Source organism: Asterias amurensis, chromosome 11 (genome assembly GCF_032118995.1).
Source record: "Asterias amurensis chromosome 11, ASM3211899v1".
Classification (NCBI taxonomy): domain Eukaryota; kingdom Metazoa; phylum Echinodermata; class Asteroidea; order Forcipulatida; family Asteriidae; genus Asterias; species Asterias amurensis.
In genome coordinates this window covers 22,043,250-22,060,870 of record NC_092658.1, presented here as the reverse complement: position 1 = coordinate 22,060,870, position 17,621 = coordinate 22,043,250, and the positions used below count along the sequence as shown (strand labels likewise).

General features: G+C 45.1%; 1 protein-coding gene across 1 annotated transcript in view; it reads right to left on the bottom strand.

Moving 5' to 3' along the window:
- Positions 1 to 2,828: 2,828 nt before the first annotated feature.
- The window catches only part of LOC139944553 (chitobiosyldiphosphodolichol beta-mannosyltransferase-like), a 92,942-nt gene continuing 78,149 nt past the window's right edge, over positions 2,829 to 17,621 (bottom strand). The window contains exon 10 of the mRNA XM_071941600.1: positions 2,829 to 9,736. Coding sequence (XP_071797701.1) covers positions 9,608 to 9,736 — 129 coding nt within the window. The 3' untranslated portion in view covers positions 2,829 to 9,607. The remainder of the gene's footprint in view (positions 9,737 to 17,621) is intronic.

The following is a 17,621-nucleotide window of genomic DNA, read 5'->3' as shown; positions in this document are numbered from 1 at the left end:
CACCCTTTTCTTGATGAGGCATGTAATCTCCCCTTTGAGAGAGGCGTTGTTTTGGGTCAGTCGGGATCGGCGTCAGAGGGGTGCCAGTGAACTTGATCGCTTAGCAGCGATCGACTGAACTGAGCACCCATCGGTCGGAGGTCACCTGAGCCAAAGACCCTGCAAAGTCGCGGAGGCGGCCCCCACGGGTCCGACGATGGGAGGCTGCCGCGAGCCTGACACGTCACTTCACTAGCCCCCATGGCCAAGTATTCGGTCAAGAGCAGCAAAAATGATGTTGACCACATACCAAATCTAGAAGCGACATCGACTTTCTTCAGGGTCTCCTCAAACTTATCTCGTACTTTGTCTGGGAAGGCCCTTTTGGATGCTGTGGCCCTGGCATCGGGGACCAATTTATCTTTCACAGAGTCATGTAGCACTAGCGTGGCAAAGAACTCCTCGAAGTCCACCTGAGGAAACTGGTAGTATTCACTCTCACGAGATGAATACGGACGCCATTTGGAATTGGCCCTGATTGACTGCATCCGATCAATGCACACTTGATCCAGCGGATCTCTGTCTCCGTTATGGATAACCGTTGCAGCTGTCCCGGTCCTGCACATGAGGCCCCCCCTCGGGAGGCCAGGGAGGCCAGTCAGGGATGCCATAAAGGACTGAAATGCTTGGAAGAGATCAGCCCTTGTCATAAAATCTTCCCCCTTACGGCGTTTGCCGTGAGTAGACTGATCCGAACTCGAGCTACTCGAGGAAGAGCGGCACGCACGCCGCAACTTCTTATTCTTTCCGCCCCTGTGTGACGTATTGCCTTGAGTAACCGAAGACACGTCAGACGGCTGAGGAACGGGCAACCCCGAACACCGGAAACCCGATGCCGTGGAGCGCATGTCCGAGCGTGACCTGCTCAGGGGCAACAGTCCGTCTAGCCATCCCCCGGCTCGCGGTGCCCCAACACCCATCGGGTTGGCGGGCGCTGCGCGGTCCGGAAACCCGGTTAACAACCCGCCCCGGTCACCCGTGCTGTATTGCACTGTGCCAGGGGGGCCCGAGAGGCCAGAACCCATTGAGCCATGACGGGTAGCCACAATGGGCTGCCCGGTACTCTGGGTTTGGTCGGTGGCAAGCATCAGATCCGGTGTGGCGGTTTCAACTTTCCGCCGTGTTCAGTTTTCCGAATGACCAAATACGGTAACATTACGTCATGCGTTGCCTGCGCACAGCAAGCGATAGTAGTCCGTCTTAGTGCCGTATTGAGTCATCCGTGTTACACTCTCCCCGGTAGCTGTCATGGCGGCGTCCACGAGTACAACGAGCGGCGAACGCGTGGATCGTATGAGAGAATTTGGTGTGAAGACCAAGCAAATTATCCTGTATTTATTTTAATCAGTGGCACAAGCAGTGTTGTACACATGAATACGTGTTAAGATGGGGCAAGAGAATATGTGACTAAACAGAAAAGAATCGTAATAAAAACAATTTGGGGTCACTCAGAGAACTACACTACAGTACTCGCCAGGGTACTCGCGGCGGTAGTTTTGTCTGACTACGTCACCCGGAAAACTGAACACGCCGGAAAGCTAAAACCATTCGAATAACGTGCTGAAATGTCCGGCTACGTCAACCGGAAAACTGAACACGGTGGAAGACTGAAACCGCCACACCGGTACAACGTCTTGCTTACCAACTCGACCCTTCTTAGGCTTAAGTTCCGTCTTGGGGGCTCGGGTAACCTGCCCCTTGGACACAGCCTTGCGTTTGCCAGTCCCACTATCTTCGGCCGATGCCTGGGACCGGGTACTCGGCCCCCCCGACATCACCAGTGGGACTGCCAGAACCCGCAGCCGACAGTGGCTGTGGGTGCTGGGCGGTAGACTGGGACGGCAACGTAGTGTCGCCGACACAGCCTACCGAGGACTCGGACTGTCCCGAGGGGGTGTAATTTCCCTCAGTTACGACAGACTTTGTCCTCCCAAAACGCTTCATTTTCTTCTCACACAATTATATCAATCAAAACAACACAAACTACATCAGTTCCACAAACCGTACTGGCCGTAGGATATTATAAGAAAGCTTCTCAAAGCAAAAGTGGGGATGTTTTAAGAATAAATCTTGCTAGTTATTAAAAACCACGTCTCACCCTCCTGCCGCTAAGAGAAAAGAGGAAGATCACGTGGTACCCTGCGGGGCACTTTGGGGCGACCAATAGAGGGCGCTATTTAATTCTTAGCGATATTACCTGCTGTTATAGGGAAATATGCAAAAATAGTATTGTACTCTACAGGTAAGTATTCCCTCGTAGACCCCGCCCACACTTCTGTGGGTGGGAATATAGTGTGTGTAATGTGTTGAAGATATTGAAAATTGTTTGAGGGATAAAGACTAGTCTGACACTATATCAGAGATGCCAAGTCCAGAGGCCAGCTATGCGTGAGATTTTTCTAAGCTCTGCAAATTTGCGCTCTGTGTGTACGGCAGCTCAAGTTGATGATTCTGATAAACTGCGTGCAATCTGAAGATTGTGCAAACTTTGTAGATTGCGTTTTTTGTACACACGAACGAGATTTGGCAATGCATTGTCGTTATTTTAAAAAATTTGTTTTCCCCAGTCTGGCCCCAACGCGTGAGAAAATGGTTACTGTGCGTGTGAGCATGAGACAGAGCCAAAATGCGTGAGTCTCACGCCTAATGCGTGAGACTTGGTAATTCTGCTACATTTTTGGCATGGTAGATCCTGCAAAAATAGTATTGTGCTCTACAGGTAAGTATGAGTGAAGTAGACCCAAAAATTTCCAAGTTTGTTTAATGATGAAATCATTCATCTTGATTTCACATGAAAGGTCGTTAGCAGTTTTAAATTTAGTTTGTAAATGAACCTCAGCCCGCAACATTATCTTTTCTCCTTCAAGAAGGTAGCACTTAAATCAAAACTGCAAACACTGTTACCCTATTATGTACACTGCTTACTGGTACCTGTTAGACAAGGCTGGTTTGTATTATCTCAAAATAAAACTAACTGTGAATGAAGATTTCCACTTCTGAATTAATCATGACCTTATCACATCATTTTATTTACTGTATCTTTGTAACCCACATGTTCGTCATATTTTATTCCCCATTTAACATTAATAATGCCAATATATTGGGGAAAGATCAGCACATCATGGATCTTAATACAAAGACATCACAACAGGGCCCAATTTCATAGAGCTGCTTAAGCACACAATTTTGCTTAAGCAAAAAAATCCTTGCTTAGTAAAATCAGATTACCTGCGAAGACTCCACTCAATTGTTATGCTAGTTAAACAACAGCTAAATACCAGTCACAAGCAATGTATATGTCATGAAATTTTGGCCAGTAACATGTGTAAAATAAGCGAGCTATTTTCGTGCTTCAGCAATTTTGTGCTTAAGCAGCTCTATGAAATTGGCCCCAGTTTGTAACTGTACTACAACTAGAAATATAGCATACAATGTAGACCTGACCTATACATCCAATATTAACTTTTCACAGAATGACTTAAAAAACACCTATGTTTTAGATCTTTGGCTGTGCTCCTTGTAGTAGGGAGGCCAATGTACAGATTTCGGGTCCCGTGGAAATTTCATGTTAATTTATGGCAACCATTATAAATGCATTCTTATGAGTCCCTAGAACAATAAAAATGATGTTGCCATTTTTTCTATTGACCTTTAGTGATCTTAACCTGAGGTCAAAGGTCATGCATCATTTTCACCTAAAAATCTCCTTTTCGGACAGGTTTTCAAAGAGTTTCAAGGCAATTGAGCATATTTAGAGTTAATTGTGAGTCTCTTCATGATCATTAACATATGATATTAATGTCCTAATGGGTTTTGCCCAAGGAAAAGTGGCAAAATGTTACATTACGTTCATTTTGAGGACCTTTATTTAAATAAATGCAGATGTGACCAATCATTTTATGACTGGTATGTAACATGACGATGTTTAATGTTTTAGAATCATTAATTGTGTCAAGGTTTGGTTATGCCTCTGAATTTATTTGAATTTCATAAGGATATTTAGCTATAAGAACTCTTGGCAACTCTTGGGGCGCAATTAACTTAAAAATGGCAGCTTCCATAAAACAAGCTTCATGTAGAGTTGGTGGGTGCCATTAGTATGCTTTTTACTGCATGTTTATAAGGAATGTATCATTGTTTTAGTTGCTACAGCTAGGCTACCAGAAGTCAGTTGACAGTCAGTCAGTCAGTTGAGCGAGAGGATGTCTTTAGCCGACGCCTTCTCGGGAAACTCTGATAGTTGTCTTCCACGCATCCCGGTCCAGCATCAGCGTTTCTTGTTGCGTTGCGTCCTTCTTCAGCTGATCTCTGAATGTTAGTCTCCTCCTGCTTTGCTCCTGTTTCCATCAATGGGTTCCAAAAGCACTAAGGGCTCACAGCTAGCTCTGGATGGCGGACACAGTGGACAGCAAGCCTCATCCTTCGTTCCCTGATCTTAACAGATACTCTTGGTAGGGCAGCGTAGAGCTGGGAGTTGTGCATTTCCCAGTGCACACCAAGGGCCATCCAGAACATTCTTATATAGGCGCCGTCTAGTGCTCTTTCTTGATTTGCTGACAGAGAAAGAAGCTTCTAGAACTCCCGCATGGAATACTGATGGATCCTGAGCCTAGAAACACAGTTGGCAAGCTTGGTTATAGAGGCCAACAGAAAAAAGGGAGCAAACTTACCTTCAACCTTCTTTGCAGTGGACAAAAGTGACTAGAATGAAGATACTCCAGATTGGATATGAACACTCAATGCCACTGCCACTGCAGTTAATCCATGACGACAACAGGCTGAAAGGCCTAACTACTTCACACTTCTTGTTGCCTGTTCAGCATCAAACACCAAGGTTGCCAAAGGTTCCACCCTTGCTGGGTTCAAGACCGGATCGGTGAAGGATGTTCTGAGGCTGCCTCGTGCACATGACTCTTTTTGGCTGCTTTCACGCACCCTGGTGTGTCCATGGACATCAAACCCCTAGAAGGGCTGTCAGTCTATGGACATCAAACCCCTAGAAGGGCTGTCAGTCCATGGACATCAAACCCCTAGAAGGGCTGTCAGTCCAAGGACATCAAACCCCTAGAAGGGCTGTCAGTCCATGGACATCAAACCCCTAGAAGGGACTCCTTCTAGGGGTTCGATGCCCATGGTCTGAATGTCATAAAGATGATTTGGGCGCACTATGGTGCGTGAAAGCAGCCACACAGAGTCATGTGCCCAACTGCACTCTGATGAACCGCCCAGCACAGTGACAGTGATGATTCAGCTGTCCAGGGCTCCAGTCAAACAGCAGATAACTACAATCTATGGACACCCCGAAAGAGTTAGAACACCAACTGGTGTCTGAAACCCACAATGCACAATCAGCAAGTCGGCCAGTCAAGATCACAAGGCACAACATTCCTACTTGGACTGCCTACAACTCACTCCTAGCCTCAGAAAAACCTTCAACTGCTCCTTTGGTAGCAGCACCTGCCCATGAGTGGCAAACACTGTTGACAGTTTTAAAGCAGACACATCAGATCAACTGCATGGTACCTGTTGAAAAAGTTTGGCCTAGTACCAGCACCAAGGACGAGCTGAATGCTTACTTTGCTCAAAAAAGAAAGCCCTTCACCATTTTGAGAAGAAGTCTGAGACCTTCATTTTTAACTCAAGAAAGGATGTCTTTTTGAACCATTTAGATGTGCAGCACCTTCGTAGTTCACAAGAAGAGGACGATACTAAAAAGATCCTGCACAGCATAGATGCTGTTCAAAGAGGAGCCACAGAACTGTAAGCTACATCCACTCACCAGACACTGATGTGCTTGTCCTTCGACGATAGCAACAACTCTGCAAGAAAACCTTGTTTGTCACTGGCACTGGGACTAAGAAACAGGAAATTCCATTGAAACCTAAATAATAGCCAATGCACCTGGTGCGGCCTAAGCTGCAGCCTTACCAGGCTTCCATGCTTTCAGTGGAGCTGATCAGATGGGCAGGTTTGCCCGGAAGGTCAATAAGTGTTTGCAGTCACTCAATCAATGTACTGCTGAGGTGGTATCTGCATTTGCTGCACTGGGAGCCTAAAGAAGGAGGCATTGAGGTATTTATTTGTTTGGCAACTTTAGGAGCCCGGTATGCTTCCATAACAAATGTTGCAGATCTTAGATTGGGCTTTTCTCAAAGAATCAGTTAGCACCACAAAAGTTACCACCCACATGAGGAGCTTTGAAGGAAGTAATCGCACGAGCCCATTACCAGTCCATGGTGTGGTACCAGGACGATGTCCCTGAGCCACATCTACATACTATCAGCAAATGAGTATGGATGGAAGGTGGAGGGAGATGAGAGGTGCTAACCCCAAACCCTCTACTCCAACTTGTGACACATATGATCAAATGTGGATATTAGAGGAACAAATGCCAGTCCCACTGCCCATGCAGGTCACTGACCTGAACCACCCAGAACTGGGCAAGTGCAGGGCAGACAGGGAAGTTTGCAACAAGATGAGTATTGGATATATTTTGTGGCTTAACGAGGAAGAGGTGGATCCTTCGATTTAGTTCTGCCTGGAGCAATTTGGTTTTATGCTGTTTTGATAGGTCTTTGACACAATCAGAAACATTAACTTTTGTTGTTTTTAGTAACCAACCTCAAAATACTGAACTTTTACTTGAAAAACAACACTGTGATGTTCCAACAAAACACGAAACGTGAAAAATAGTTGAAATACGTTGATATTTTTAAAGGAGAGTTCAAATGTTTATACTTCTATTACTTATTAATAAAGGTCCTTAAAAACACCCCAAAAAGGCACTTTGCCCTTTTTTCTTCTGCAAAACCTGTAAATATAGTTATGTTTTAGATTTATTACCATGAATATGCTCACAATTAACAAATATGCTCAGTTGCCTTGAAACTCTTTGAAAACCTGTCCAAAAGGGAGATTTTTAGGTGAAAATGATGCATGACCTTTGACCTCAGGTCAAGGTCACTAAAGGTCATTAGAAAAAATAGCAACATCATTTTTATTGTTCTAGGGACTCATGAGAATGCATTTATAATGGTTGCCAAAAATTAACATAAAATTTCCACGGGAGTACATTGGCCCCCCCACTATTTGATGTATTTAATTCTATGTGGCTGGCAGCCGTGTCCTTCGCAATTCAGCGGTTGTGAGTAAGGGGGATTAGTCTCCCAAAGTGTTGTTAAATATATTGTTATTAATATTCATATTATTATATGTGTTGACCACGTACTGGATATCAAAGACTTCTCTTCATTCTCCCATTGCTTGGACCAAGTGTTTTTTTTTGCGGCATCCTCTCTTCTGTCTATCAAACCATCCGGGGCTGTTTTAGTTTCAAGGATAGACAGGCTCACACAGACTGCCAGTTAAGCTGTGTTCGCACTGGACTTAAGTTGGGCTAACTAACCGAGCCAATGGGTAACTTACCCATATCAAGTCCAGTGCGAACAGCCAAGGTAACTTTCCTGACAGGTAACTTACCCACGCCGCGCCGTTAGTTTAACCGAGCCAAAGGTGCCCTGGAAGATTGACCGAGTGCCCCGGAAGATTGACCGGGTCAGTTTAACCGAGCCAGAAAGTCCAGTGCGGACACGACAACTCGGGTAAATCTCCCACCATCCGTCCGATACCCGAAGAAGCTGACATGTTTTGTCAAGGAAGAATAAGATTTTTGTGATTATCAAACTTTTTGATGTAGCAAAAATCAGGAATGCAACTCTTTAGCTGAAAAACGTGGACAATAATTTTCCCGTAGACAGGTTTATAGTTAGAGAAATGACTCATTTGGAAGTTGCGATCAAAAGTTCCAATACATGTATGTCGACGATTTGTACAGCAGTAATAGGCAAATGCAGTCAACAACCACTAGATCGTATGAACTTAAGCTAGCCAAGTATTGGTCCCTTTTTGTCTGGTTCCGGCACCGCACACCCAACAAGCAATAAAAACACAATGGAGCCAGACTGTGCAGAAAATAGTTTAGAGGGTATTCCTAGCCGCGTGCATGCTTTTTGCCTAGCAAGGAAGCGGCGAGGTATTTCTTTTCAAGTTGTAAGAAAAAAAAAACGGAGCGCCGGAATTTGATATCGAATTGTTTAGATTAACAATAATTAGAAAGATCAAGCTGAAAAGTGCGATCATAGGTTGCGCAGGGGGCCAGCTCGGTTAGTTTACCCACGGTATCGGTAAGTCTACCCGAGTCAAATAATTCCAAGTGCGGACGGTGGGGAAGTTAACCCGCCGTTTGTTACCCAGCGTCATGGTTAAGTTACCCAAAATATTAATCCAGTGCGAACACGGCTTTAGTCCTCACAACCACCAACAACTATTTAAAGTTGTTGGTGGGTTGTTTGTGGTTGAGAAGACTAATTTAAAAATATACACATATAACATGGCTTGAGCCCTGACAGTCAATAATTAACACACTAATTTCATCAACAGTACATACAAGTATCCTCACCATTTCCACATAGATGCACTTCAGCCACTGTAGCTAAACTTTCATGTTTGGAGAAAACAGCGTTTTAAAGCTATTATTAAAATCACTGTTTCAGAGACTGTTTGCCAACACAACTTGGACATTTTACCAAGCATTACCAAACAGGTGGAATTTTAAATCATGCACATCTGTAGTTGTTTTCATCATAGTAAGTTTAAATAATGAGTAGTTACCTGTTTAATACAATTGCCTCTTCGCAACTACTGCATGAACGAGGTCTGTTTACAGTGGATTGTGTACGAACCAATGTGTAAACAAACATACAAAGTGCCTTTTCGCGAAAACAAAAAGTGCAGAGAGAACTCGTTTTTGCCAACTTGACAGTGTTATTTACTTCAATGTAAAAAAAACGGCGAATGAAAATGTCAACATCCAAAATGTGTTAAACACTGGTTTGCTAAAATGTATGATTTTTATGGAAGTGCCTCTACATAAAAATGGTGACAATATACAGCTTCCCAAGGACACTCCTTTTAAAATTAATTTAACAGAAATATGATTGGTAAATACCAACAACACAAACTCATTAGTCCAATCTAAAAGCTGACTCATGCCTCCAAACCCACGGCACCCACAGCAATTGCCAGGGTACCCTTTGCTTTTGCAACAAAAACTCCTTCTGAACAAAAACTAGACGGTCTTAAAGAGAAAACTACATTTGGAGACTCCCTCCAAAAAATAAATCCACCCCCCCCCCTAAAAAACAAAAACCCCAACAAAACCAACCATTGCTTTGATTGTCACAAAATCCCTTACAAAACAAAGAATGTTATGGTCGTTTTCAGAGTGAAGTAATATAGGGTTCGTTCCATTAGCTTACCCAGGTCTGCCCCCCGGTCTGCCCCCTGTACGTTCAAATAGCTTGATCTCATAGCTCACCCGGGTCAGCCCCCCCAAGTGGAACAGGTCATGGGGCTGGCCCAAGGTACATAACCTCACCACGAGAGGGTGAATGATCGTACGATTAGCTCTTGTCAGGGGCTCACCAGAGAGAGCACTGTGGGGTCGACACATGAATGCTAATTGAACGCACCCATAGATTTAAAACCAACTGATATTCATTATCACTCACTATATATACAAAATTGGGCGTACAGTCTTTATCCAGTTTTCCTCCCATCTTTCTGTCTGAAATGATTGTAGATTGGCTCGGAAGCTTTTCAGACGTTCTTGTTGACTTGGAAATCCCTGTAGAAGTTCCTATTGACAGAAACAAACAGTGGTAAATGCCAACATTTCTGACAGTGAATTAGTCAAGCAAACCCGAACACAACTTTATAGTGCTACAAAAGCAGAGAGAATCAGTTAGCATTTGTGCCATCTTTTGTGATTATTCTCCATGAAATTGGACCTTTAAAAACACTCAACTTGTATTCAACTATGTAGGGGAAAAGTTTATATTTTTACCCATTCACTTATGTGTGTTGCACTGTATCCTCAGTACTTTCCCGAGTCCTGTGAACAAATTATCACAGGCATATTACTCATGGGATTCAAACCCACGACTCTTTCAACTCTAGAGCAGTGTCTTTATACCAACTAGACTACCGAAATTGCCCCGGTAGCTAGAGGCAGTTCAAATCCTATATTTCCCTGAAAATATTTTGGGGTCAAACAAGTTTTGGTTCGCTTGCAAGTTTTTTAACTAGGCAACATGTAATAATGCAAACAATTTTCAAAACGGAGAAAACAAAACAAAAAACAACAAATTCCCATTTTTGGACGATCTTATCCCCTAATTTTTGTCCTTAATCATACTTATTTCATCAACAACCATTTATACGGGTTCGTGATTTGAAGTGCGATTGTATAAAAAACTTGTTTTAGCAGCAAAAAAAGTAAAACTAGGCGTGATTGCATTTGTGCACAAATGCATAGCTGTTTCGTTAAAAACATTTTCAAATTACTCAACTAAAAGGGAAATTCTTTGTGTTGAAAGCAGTTATGACCTACATGTATAATTTCAAAAAAATTTTTAGATTTAATATACCAAGTTCAGTTAGCAATTTAGAACTTAAATATGCAAAAATGAAAACAAATCACACAAAATCATATGATGACGTCATCATAACATCATTTCACAATTTACAAGAACTTGCCAATATCTAACAACCTACCAAGTTTCAACATGATAGCACCAATACATGTACGTCGGGAGTTATACGACTTCAAAAAGTGCACCTTTAGTTGTATTGTATTTGTATTTGCACACATTTATTTCATTGCTGCCCTACATTTAAACTTACACATTTTACAAAGGTTTATAATTATATTCAAATTATGAGTAGTTTACAGTATTACTTAGTATCTTAGGATATGAAAGTTTACAATGATTTAGATAGTTATATATTAGGAAGCTTTTAAAGCTTTAATGCCATGTCACATCCAAGCAGGCACAAGATGGTCATAGTAACGTTAAATCGACATCAAATCCTGACGTTGGATGACGGTCGGCTCATGGTTCTATGTGAAAGTTTGTAGTTTGTCTGTTATCGCCCATGATACAACCATGGAGGAAGGAAGAGAAGGAGCTCGAACGAAGGGACTTCAAAAGTCGAACCTGCGGTACCGCGGTCGTTTAACGACACCTCGTAATCACCCACATACCTTATACAGACAATGGGTGACTTGGCGTATATGTGAGTTTGCGCGTGCGCACTTGGTTCTTCACTCAACTATGGTGTCGTATGTCGTATGGATATAATACAGAAAAAAAAAAAACTTTTTTGAGACCTGATAAAAATTGTGTACACTTGTGCCCACCAAATCGAAAAACACAATTGAATACCTACCACCCTCGTGTGGTAATACCCAAATTTTGAACCACCGCTTGTGACCGGAAAGTCACAAAAAATGTAAAAATGTGCCATGATGTTTCCGTGAAACACCACAAACGGTAAATGAAAACGTGCATATTCACAATTCTTGTCTCCAATGACTCAACTTTACAAGCAGGCAAGAGCGCAGACTGGCGGTACCAGACGTTCTGTACAAAGAGATTTAATCCCGCTCGTTAATCGGCCGTCCAGCTGGAGGTCCCCTATCTTTTTCCACTGGCCAGAGAGGGGCACTGTCAGAGTATTCTTTTGTTACTCTGCGGTTCTGGGGGTCGTTCGAGCTCCTCCTCTTCCTTCGTAATTTTTTCGACCACAAACCAACGTCAACAGACGGTCAATAAATGAACGTCATTTAGACGTCGGCAAATTTCCCAAAACATGCCGTCAAATCCTGTGAAAGTTTGTAGGACGTCTGTTATCGACCATGATACAACGTAATTTTTCTGACCACAAACCGACATCGGCATATTGTCAATTAATGACATCGTTTAGACGTCATCAGAATACCCAAAACTTGACGTTACATCAACATTTTATGTTTATTATTTATTATCAATATAAACCACAAGGGAAACTGACTGGGTAAATTTTTTTGAAATGATTTTTGGGGTTGAACAAAGAATTGACTAGAGTGGGATTTGAACCAACGACCTCCGGCACGTTAATCCGGAGGTCGTTGGTTCAAAATCATTTATTATTTATTAGTTAGTTTATTTTTAATTATAAACATTAGCAATTAGCATAATACAATGCACACATACAATCCGCTTGATCTCCCTTCGTCGACCTCTAGTCACCGCACCTATATACTATTCAATGGTACAGCATGTGTATATATACCGATCGGTTCAAGAATTTTGCATTCATGGGTGTTATAGATTGTAATTAAAGTTTTGTAGTTTTAATTAATATTTTGGAACTAAGCTGTCAAATTTAGTTCACACATTTAATTTATCACAAAATCTATTGATATTTAACACAAACAAAACAAAACATGTGTTTGTAGTATCTAATTACCGATTAATTTGTTGTATAATTGTTGCAGTATGTAACCACATCTAAGTTTGACCTCAAAATTTGCGTAATATGCAAATGATGTCGTGACGGTAAATTGCTGTCACAAGCTGACCATAATATGACGAAATCCCCCCCCCCCCACAGTAGTGTGGATGGGGTCTACGAACGAATACTTACCGGAGAGTCGAATTACTAATTTGCATATTCCCTATGCCGCGAGGCAGAAATGCTAAGACTTTCACACACAATAGCGCCCTCCACCGTCCTACCCATAACGCCCCGCGACATGCCCGTCACGGTGTCGTCCTCTTTTCGATGAGCCCTACTAAATGTAAGCACCCAAGGACCGAGTATGTGGGGAAGGAGGGAGGGATACTCTACCGGTAAGTATTCGTTTGTAGACCCCATCCACACTTCTGTGGGGGGGGGGGGGGGGGGGGGAGTCTACTACACTCTACTTACCGGTAGAGTCGAATTACTAATTTGCATAGACTCGCACCGAGGAAAGGCGGTGGGTATACGCAGTGCTACTGCATGTCTTAAGGGGGGGCGTATGACCCCGGCGCGCTCAAAATTCAGAGAACGCTTCGCGGCCGCTAGGCCCGATAGTGGTCCATGCCCAAAACGTACAGGGGGTGTCGTCCCACGGGTGAACAAAACATTATAAGTATTGTTAGCACTGTATTACCGTGGAAAAACTCACTTAAACACGTGACTGATGACGAGGTGGAGCTTGTTCTGGCTTTGCAGCTTGGCTGGCCGCCTGTAACACCGCTCTACCCGCTCTCCCATCCACCTGTAGAATGTCCTTCAGGTAGCAGTCAGAGAACGTGGACGGGCTCTTCCAGGACGCCGCCCTTGTTATGTCACTCATGGAGACCCCTTTAAAGAAAGCCCATGAGGCCGGCACTCCCCGTACCTCGTGGGCATGAACTGGACCATCGAGCGGATGGCTGTAACTATCCAACGCGCGATTGTATCGCAGGATGCTGGTCGGAATGGTGGAACCGTGGACACGAACAGCTGTTCGTGGCCGGTTCGGAGTGACTTTGTGCGATTGATGTACCACTTTAGCCCCGTACCGGGCACCAAAGTTTGTCCGCCGCAACCGCCGAAAAGGCTTTAAGGTCGAGAAAAAAAATATCTGGGGGTTCGAAAGCACTGGATTGATTTTTGGCCAAAAACCCCGCCGTAGGGATCAGGCGGACCCCTCCGGGTTCCCACCGGATGTGCCCCGCCGCCACTGTAAGGGAGTGTAGTGACCGCTACCAAAAAGGCCACTTTGACCGTTAGATGTAGCAGCGTGGCCCCACTCAGTGGTTCGAAAGTGGGTTTTGTTAGTGCTGACAGCACGCTAAAGAGGTCCCAGGATGGGACCAGTTTGCGCACAGGGGGACAGGTGACAAACATCCCCTTAGTCAGCTGCCCAATCGCCCGGTTATCCGAGACTGTCGAGCTGTCGGCGAATCCTCCGTGGACTACCGCAATGGCCGACCGGTAATTTTTCACCGTGGCCGTTGCCAGTCCGCTATCAAAAAGATATAGGAGGAAATCCCTGACTTCCTCTACAGAAGTTTCGGCGGGATGAATAGCTCGCCGCCTACACCATTTAAAGAAATGGGGTAGTCGGCAGTCATAAACTCTTCGGGTTGAGGCCCTTCGGAACTGGGCGGCAACTTCCGCAGCCCGTCTCGAAAGGCCCGCTGCTCTGAGGGATCTTGTGACAGCACCCAGCACGTCAGGTGCAGGTCCCTCGGAATCAGATGAACCACTCCGGACCCGGGCTGGTATATTAGGTCCGGGCGTTGTGGGAGAACTACCGGCCTGTGCACCAGGAGCCTGACCAGCCATGGGAACCAGGGCTGTCGGGGCCAAAAAGGGGCGATCAAGAGAACTTTGCAGTGATCCTGCACGATCTTTGTCAGCACCCGTGGAATGAGGGAGATGGGCGGGTAGGCGTATGCCAACAGCCCCTCCCATCGCATAGTCAGAGCGTCGATCCGCCATGCCCCGGGGTCGGGACCCCTGGCGCAGTAGATCAGCAGTTGATTGTTCGTCCGAGAGGCGAACAGATCCACATGAGGTCGGTCGATAAGCAGGAAGAGCGACTGGGCCACACAGGGACGGAGGGACCACTCTGTCGGGACGATCCAGCCCCGGGAAAGAGCGTCGGCCGTGACATTCTCCTTCCCCGGGATGTACACCCCCGACAGGGCGATCCCCTGCTGTATGCACCAGTGGATTAGGTCCCAGGCTAGTGCACACAGCCGGGCCGACCGGGTGCCCCCCTGGTAATTGATATACGCTACCACTGTAGCGTTGTCGGAGCGCACCAGGACGGCCTGCCCCACTAGCTGTGCCCGAAAGTGCTGGAGGGCATTCCGGACTGCCAGCATTTCCAGGACGTTGATGTAGGTCGAGTGGTGTTCCGGGCCCCACACCCCCGCTATCTGGCGGGGGTCGAGACGCGTCGGTGACGACGGTCGCTGACGGTCGGGGCGGGCGGAACACTCGACCACGTAAGAGGTTGGCGTCCTCCACCCACCATTGAAGGTGGGGGGTCAGCCAAGGCGTGGTAGGCACCGGGAGGTTGACCGAATGACGGCTGGGCCGAAAGTAGGAGAGGAGATGGAGCTGGATAGGTCTCATCCTCAGCCTGCAGAAATCTACTAGGTCTACCATGCTGGCCATAAGACCGAGTAACTTGAGCCAGGCTACCGCCGGCGCCACCGTAGGAAAAGGGCCACGCACCGACGTAGGTTCTGTACCTGTTCCGCCTAAGGGCGGGCTAACCCCCTCTGAAGGTCGAGAGCCGCACCGAGAAAGGTGGGCACCTGAGAGGGGATCGGGTGCGATTTCTCGGTGTTGATGAGGAACCCCAGGCTGGACGTGAGGTGCCAAGTAAGTGTCAGCGCCGCGTCCGTTGCCTCCCGTGATCAGCCCACAATCAGCCAATCGTCGAGGTATTGGAAAATCAGCAGTCCTCGTCTCCGAAGTGCTGCCCCGATCGCCCGTACCACTCGGGTGAAAACCCGAGGGGAGGTCGACAGTCCAAAGGGGAGCACCCCAAATTTGTATAGTGTCCGTAGTAGAGGAAGCCCAGGAATTTGCGGTGTTCGGCCCTGATGGGGACGTGGAGGTAAGCGTCCCGAGGTCCAAGCTCGCCCCCATGCAGGCGTATCGATTGATTCGAGGATTGCCCGCAGCGTTTCCATGCGGAAGCGCTTTGGGCGGATAAATCGGTTTAGGGGCTTTAAATTCAGGATCGTCGCCAAGCGTCCGCCTCCTTCTTGGGAACTAAGAATAAAGTGGACACGAACCCCGTCCGTGTCCCCTGGTCGGGGACAACGCGTTTTGCCCGTTTGAGGAGAAGGGAACTGATCTCCCCTTCGAGGGGACGGCGCTTGAGAGGGTTGGACGGGGTGGGCGTTGGCCGTACCACAGTGTCTTAGCCAGGAATTTGGAAAGTGGGAGTGCAAACTGAAAAAGTGGGAGTGCAACCTAAAATCACTACAAAAAATAGAAACATTGTGCGTAGCACACAACACGAGCGCGCAGCGCCAAGACTGTCTCCCCCCCCCCCCCCCCTTAAGGGCCCTGGAAGCTCTGGCTACTGTAGGTGCTCTCTGGTGGTTTCTGATGCATTTGTGGTACCTATTTCTGTTACAAGTAAACTATATTGTCTTAATTTTTGTTTTGTTTTCAACTCGAAAATTGTAAACGTGATCAACGTCCACTATACATTATTAAACTGTATAAAATGTTTCTGGGTCAATATTTAGGCAAGTTCAAAGCACTGCTAAGTTACTTGGACCATGGAGCTTGGACCCATTTAGCCTGAAATTATTTAAAAGCGATACAAATAATGCAGTACAAGTTTGCAGTCAACAAAATATTTTTGGTCATGTGTTACTCTTGATACAAATTTTTGCTTAAAGACTAAAAAAAATGAAGAGGTATTGAAGAAATTAAGAGTTATCATTTACTAGTGTAAATTTTCTATCCATTCTTGTCCATTCGATTTCAGAACTATAGGCCTAAGGTCAAGAAGCTGATAATAGTTTTTGTATTTATTTTAAACAAATCAATTAGTTAATGTAAAATAATGATTCACACAAGTATTTGCAGCCAATCAAAATGCCAAGAGTGATTTACATGTACCATAATTGTTTGCTTAATTTAAACTGACTGATTATGGTAATTAATATTTTCATAACGTTTAAGTCTTATAGGTTGTTTAATTGTTGAAACTGGGTCAAAGGCAATTTGTAAACAGTCTGCGGAGAATAAAGAACAAACAGTTACGAAAGACAGTGCCATTTAAGTAGTTCCACTGGGCAAAAAAACGTACCATGCATTGAAAAATAAATTTGGGAGGTCTACAGCAAAACCGATTTGAGATTTGTAAAGAAACATGAACCAGTTTTTAATCTTTTGAGCGGAAAATAAACATCGTTTTGTCAACTGCATTAACACCCAAGAGATGCAAACATTGAAATCCAAAAAAGTCTCGATGTTCCAAACAAACTCTACAACGAACACACGATGTGCCCTTGAATTTCTAGAAGGAAAAAAGATCGTCATGTTTGCCGCCGTCGAGTTGGGAAAAACTGCGGAACCAATCAACAAAGCAACTGCAGAATGTATGCGGTAAAAGGTGCACTGCGCCGCGTGTCACTCAGTTACTGATACTGACGTCATAGTAGAAAAGTCCAGTGCGCGATGGTTAGTAGGATCGTGGAGATGAGATTGGTACCTAAAATAATCTGAACGAAAACGCGTGTGAATTTGCCTCTATCATACCACGCGTGCATGGAGTTCATGTTGCGAAGTCTGCGTGTCTCGCTTGCGTTGTGTAATGTAATTTGCACGTGCGTTGTGTAATGTGTGGTTTGTGCGTTGTGTTTTGTGTGGTCGCAATGTGGTCAGCGTTTTCGAGGCAACTTCGAGCGATTGTTTTATGGTTGCGTCGTTGAAATTTTGATTCAAAAAGAAGAAGGAAATCTGGTAAAACCAAATCTAATTTTACTCACTGCTGTTTTTAAACTGTTCAACAACAAAAAAATAATAAAAGAAGTTCAGTAATTTTCACTGAAATTATTAGACAGCACGGCTTCACCCAAGCCGTGCATCAAATTTTTGCCCGTGTTTTCAGCCCAACTGGCCGTGCTAACACGGCGTGCACGGCTCGCTAGCTAACACGCATGTCCGACGGGGGGGTCCTCGTGAAC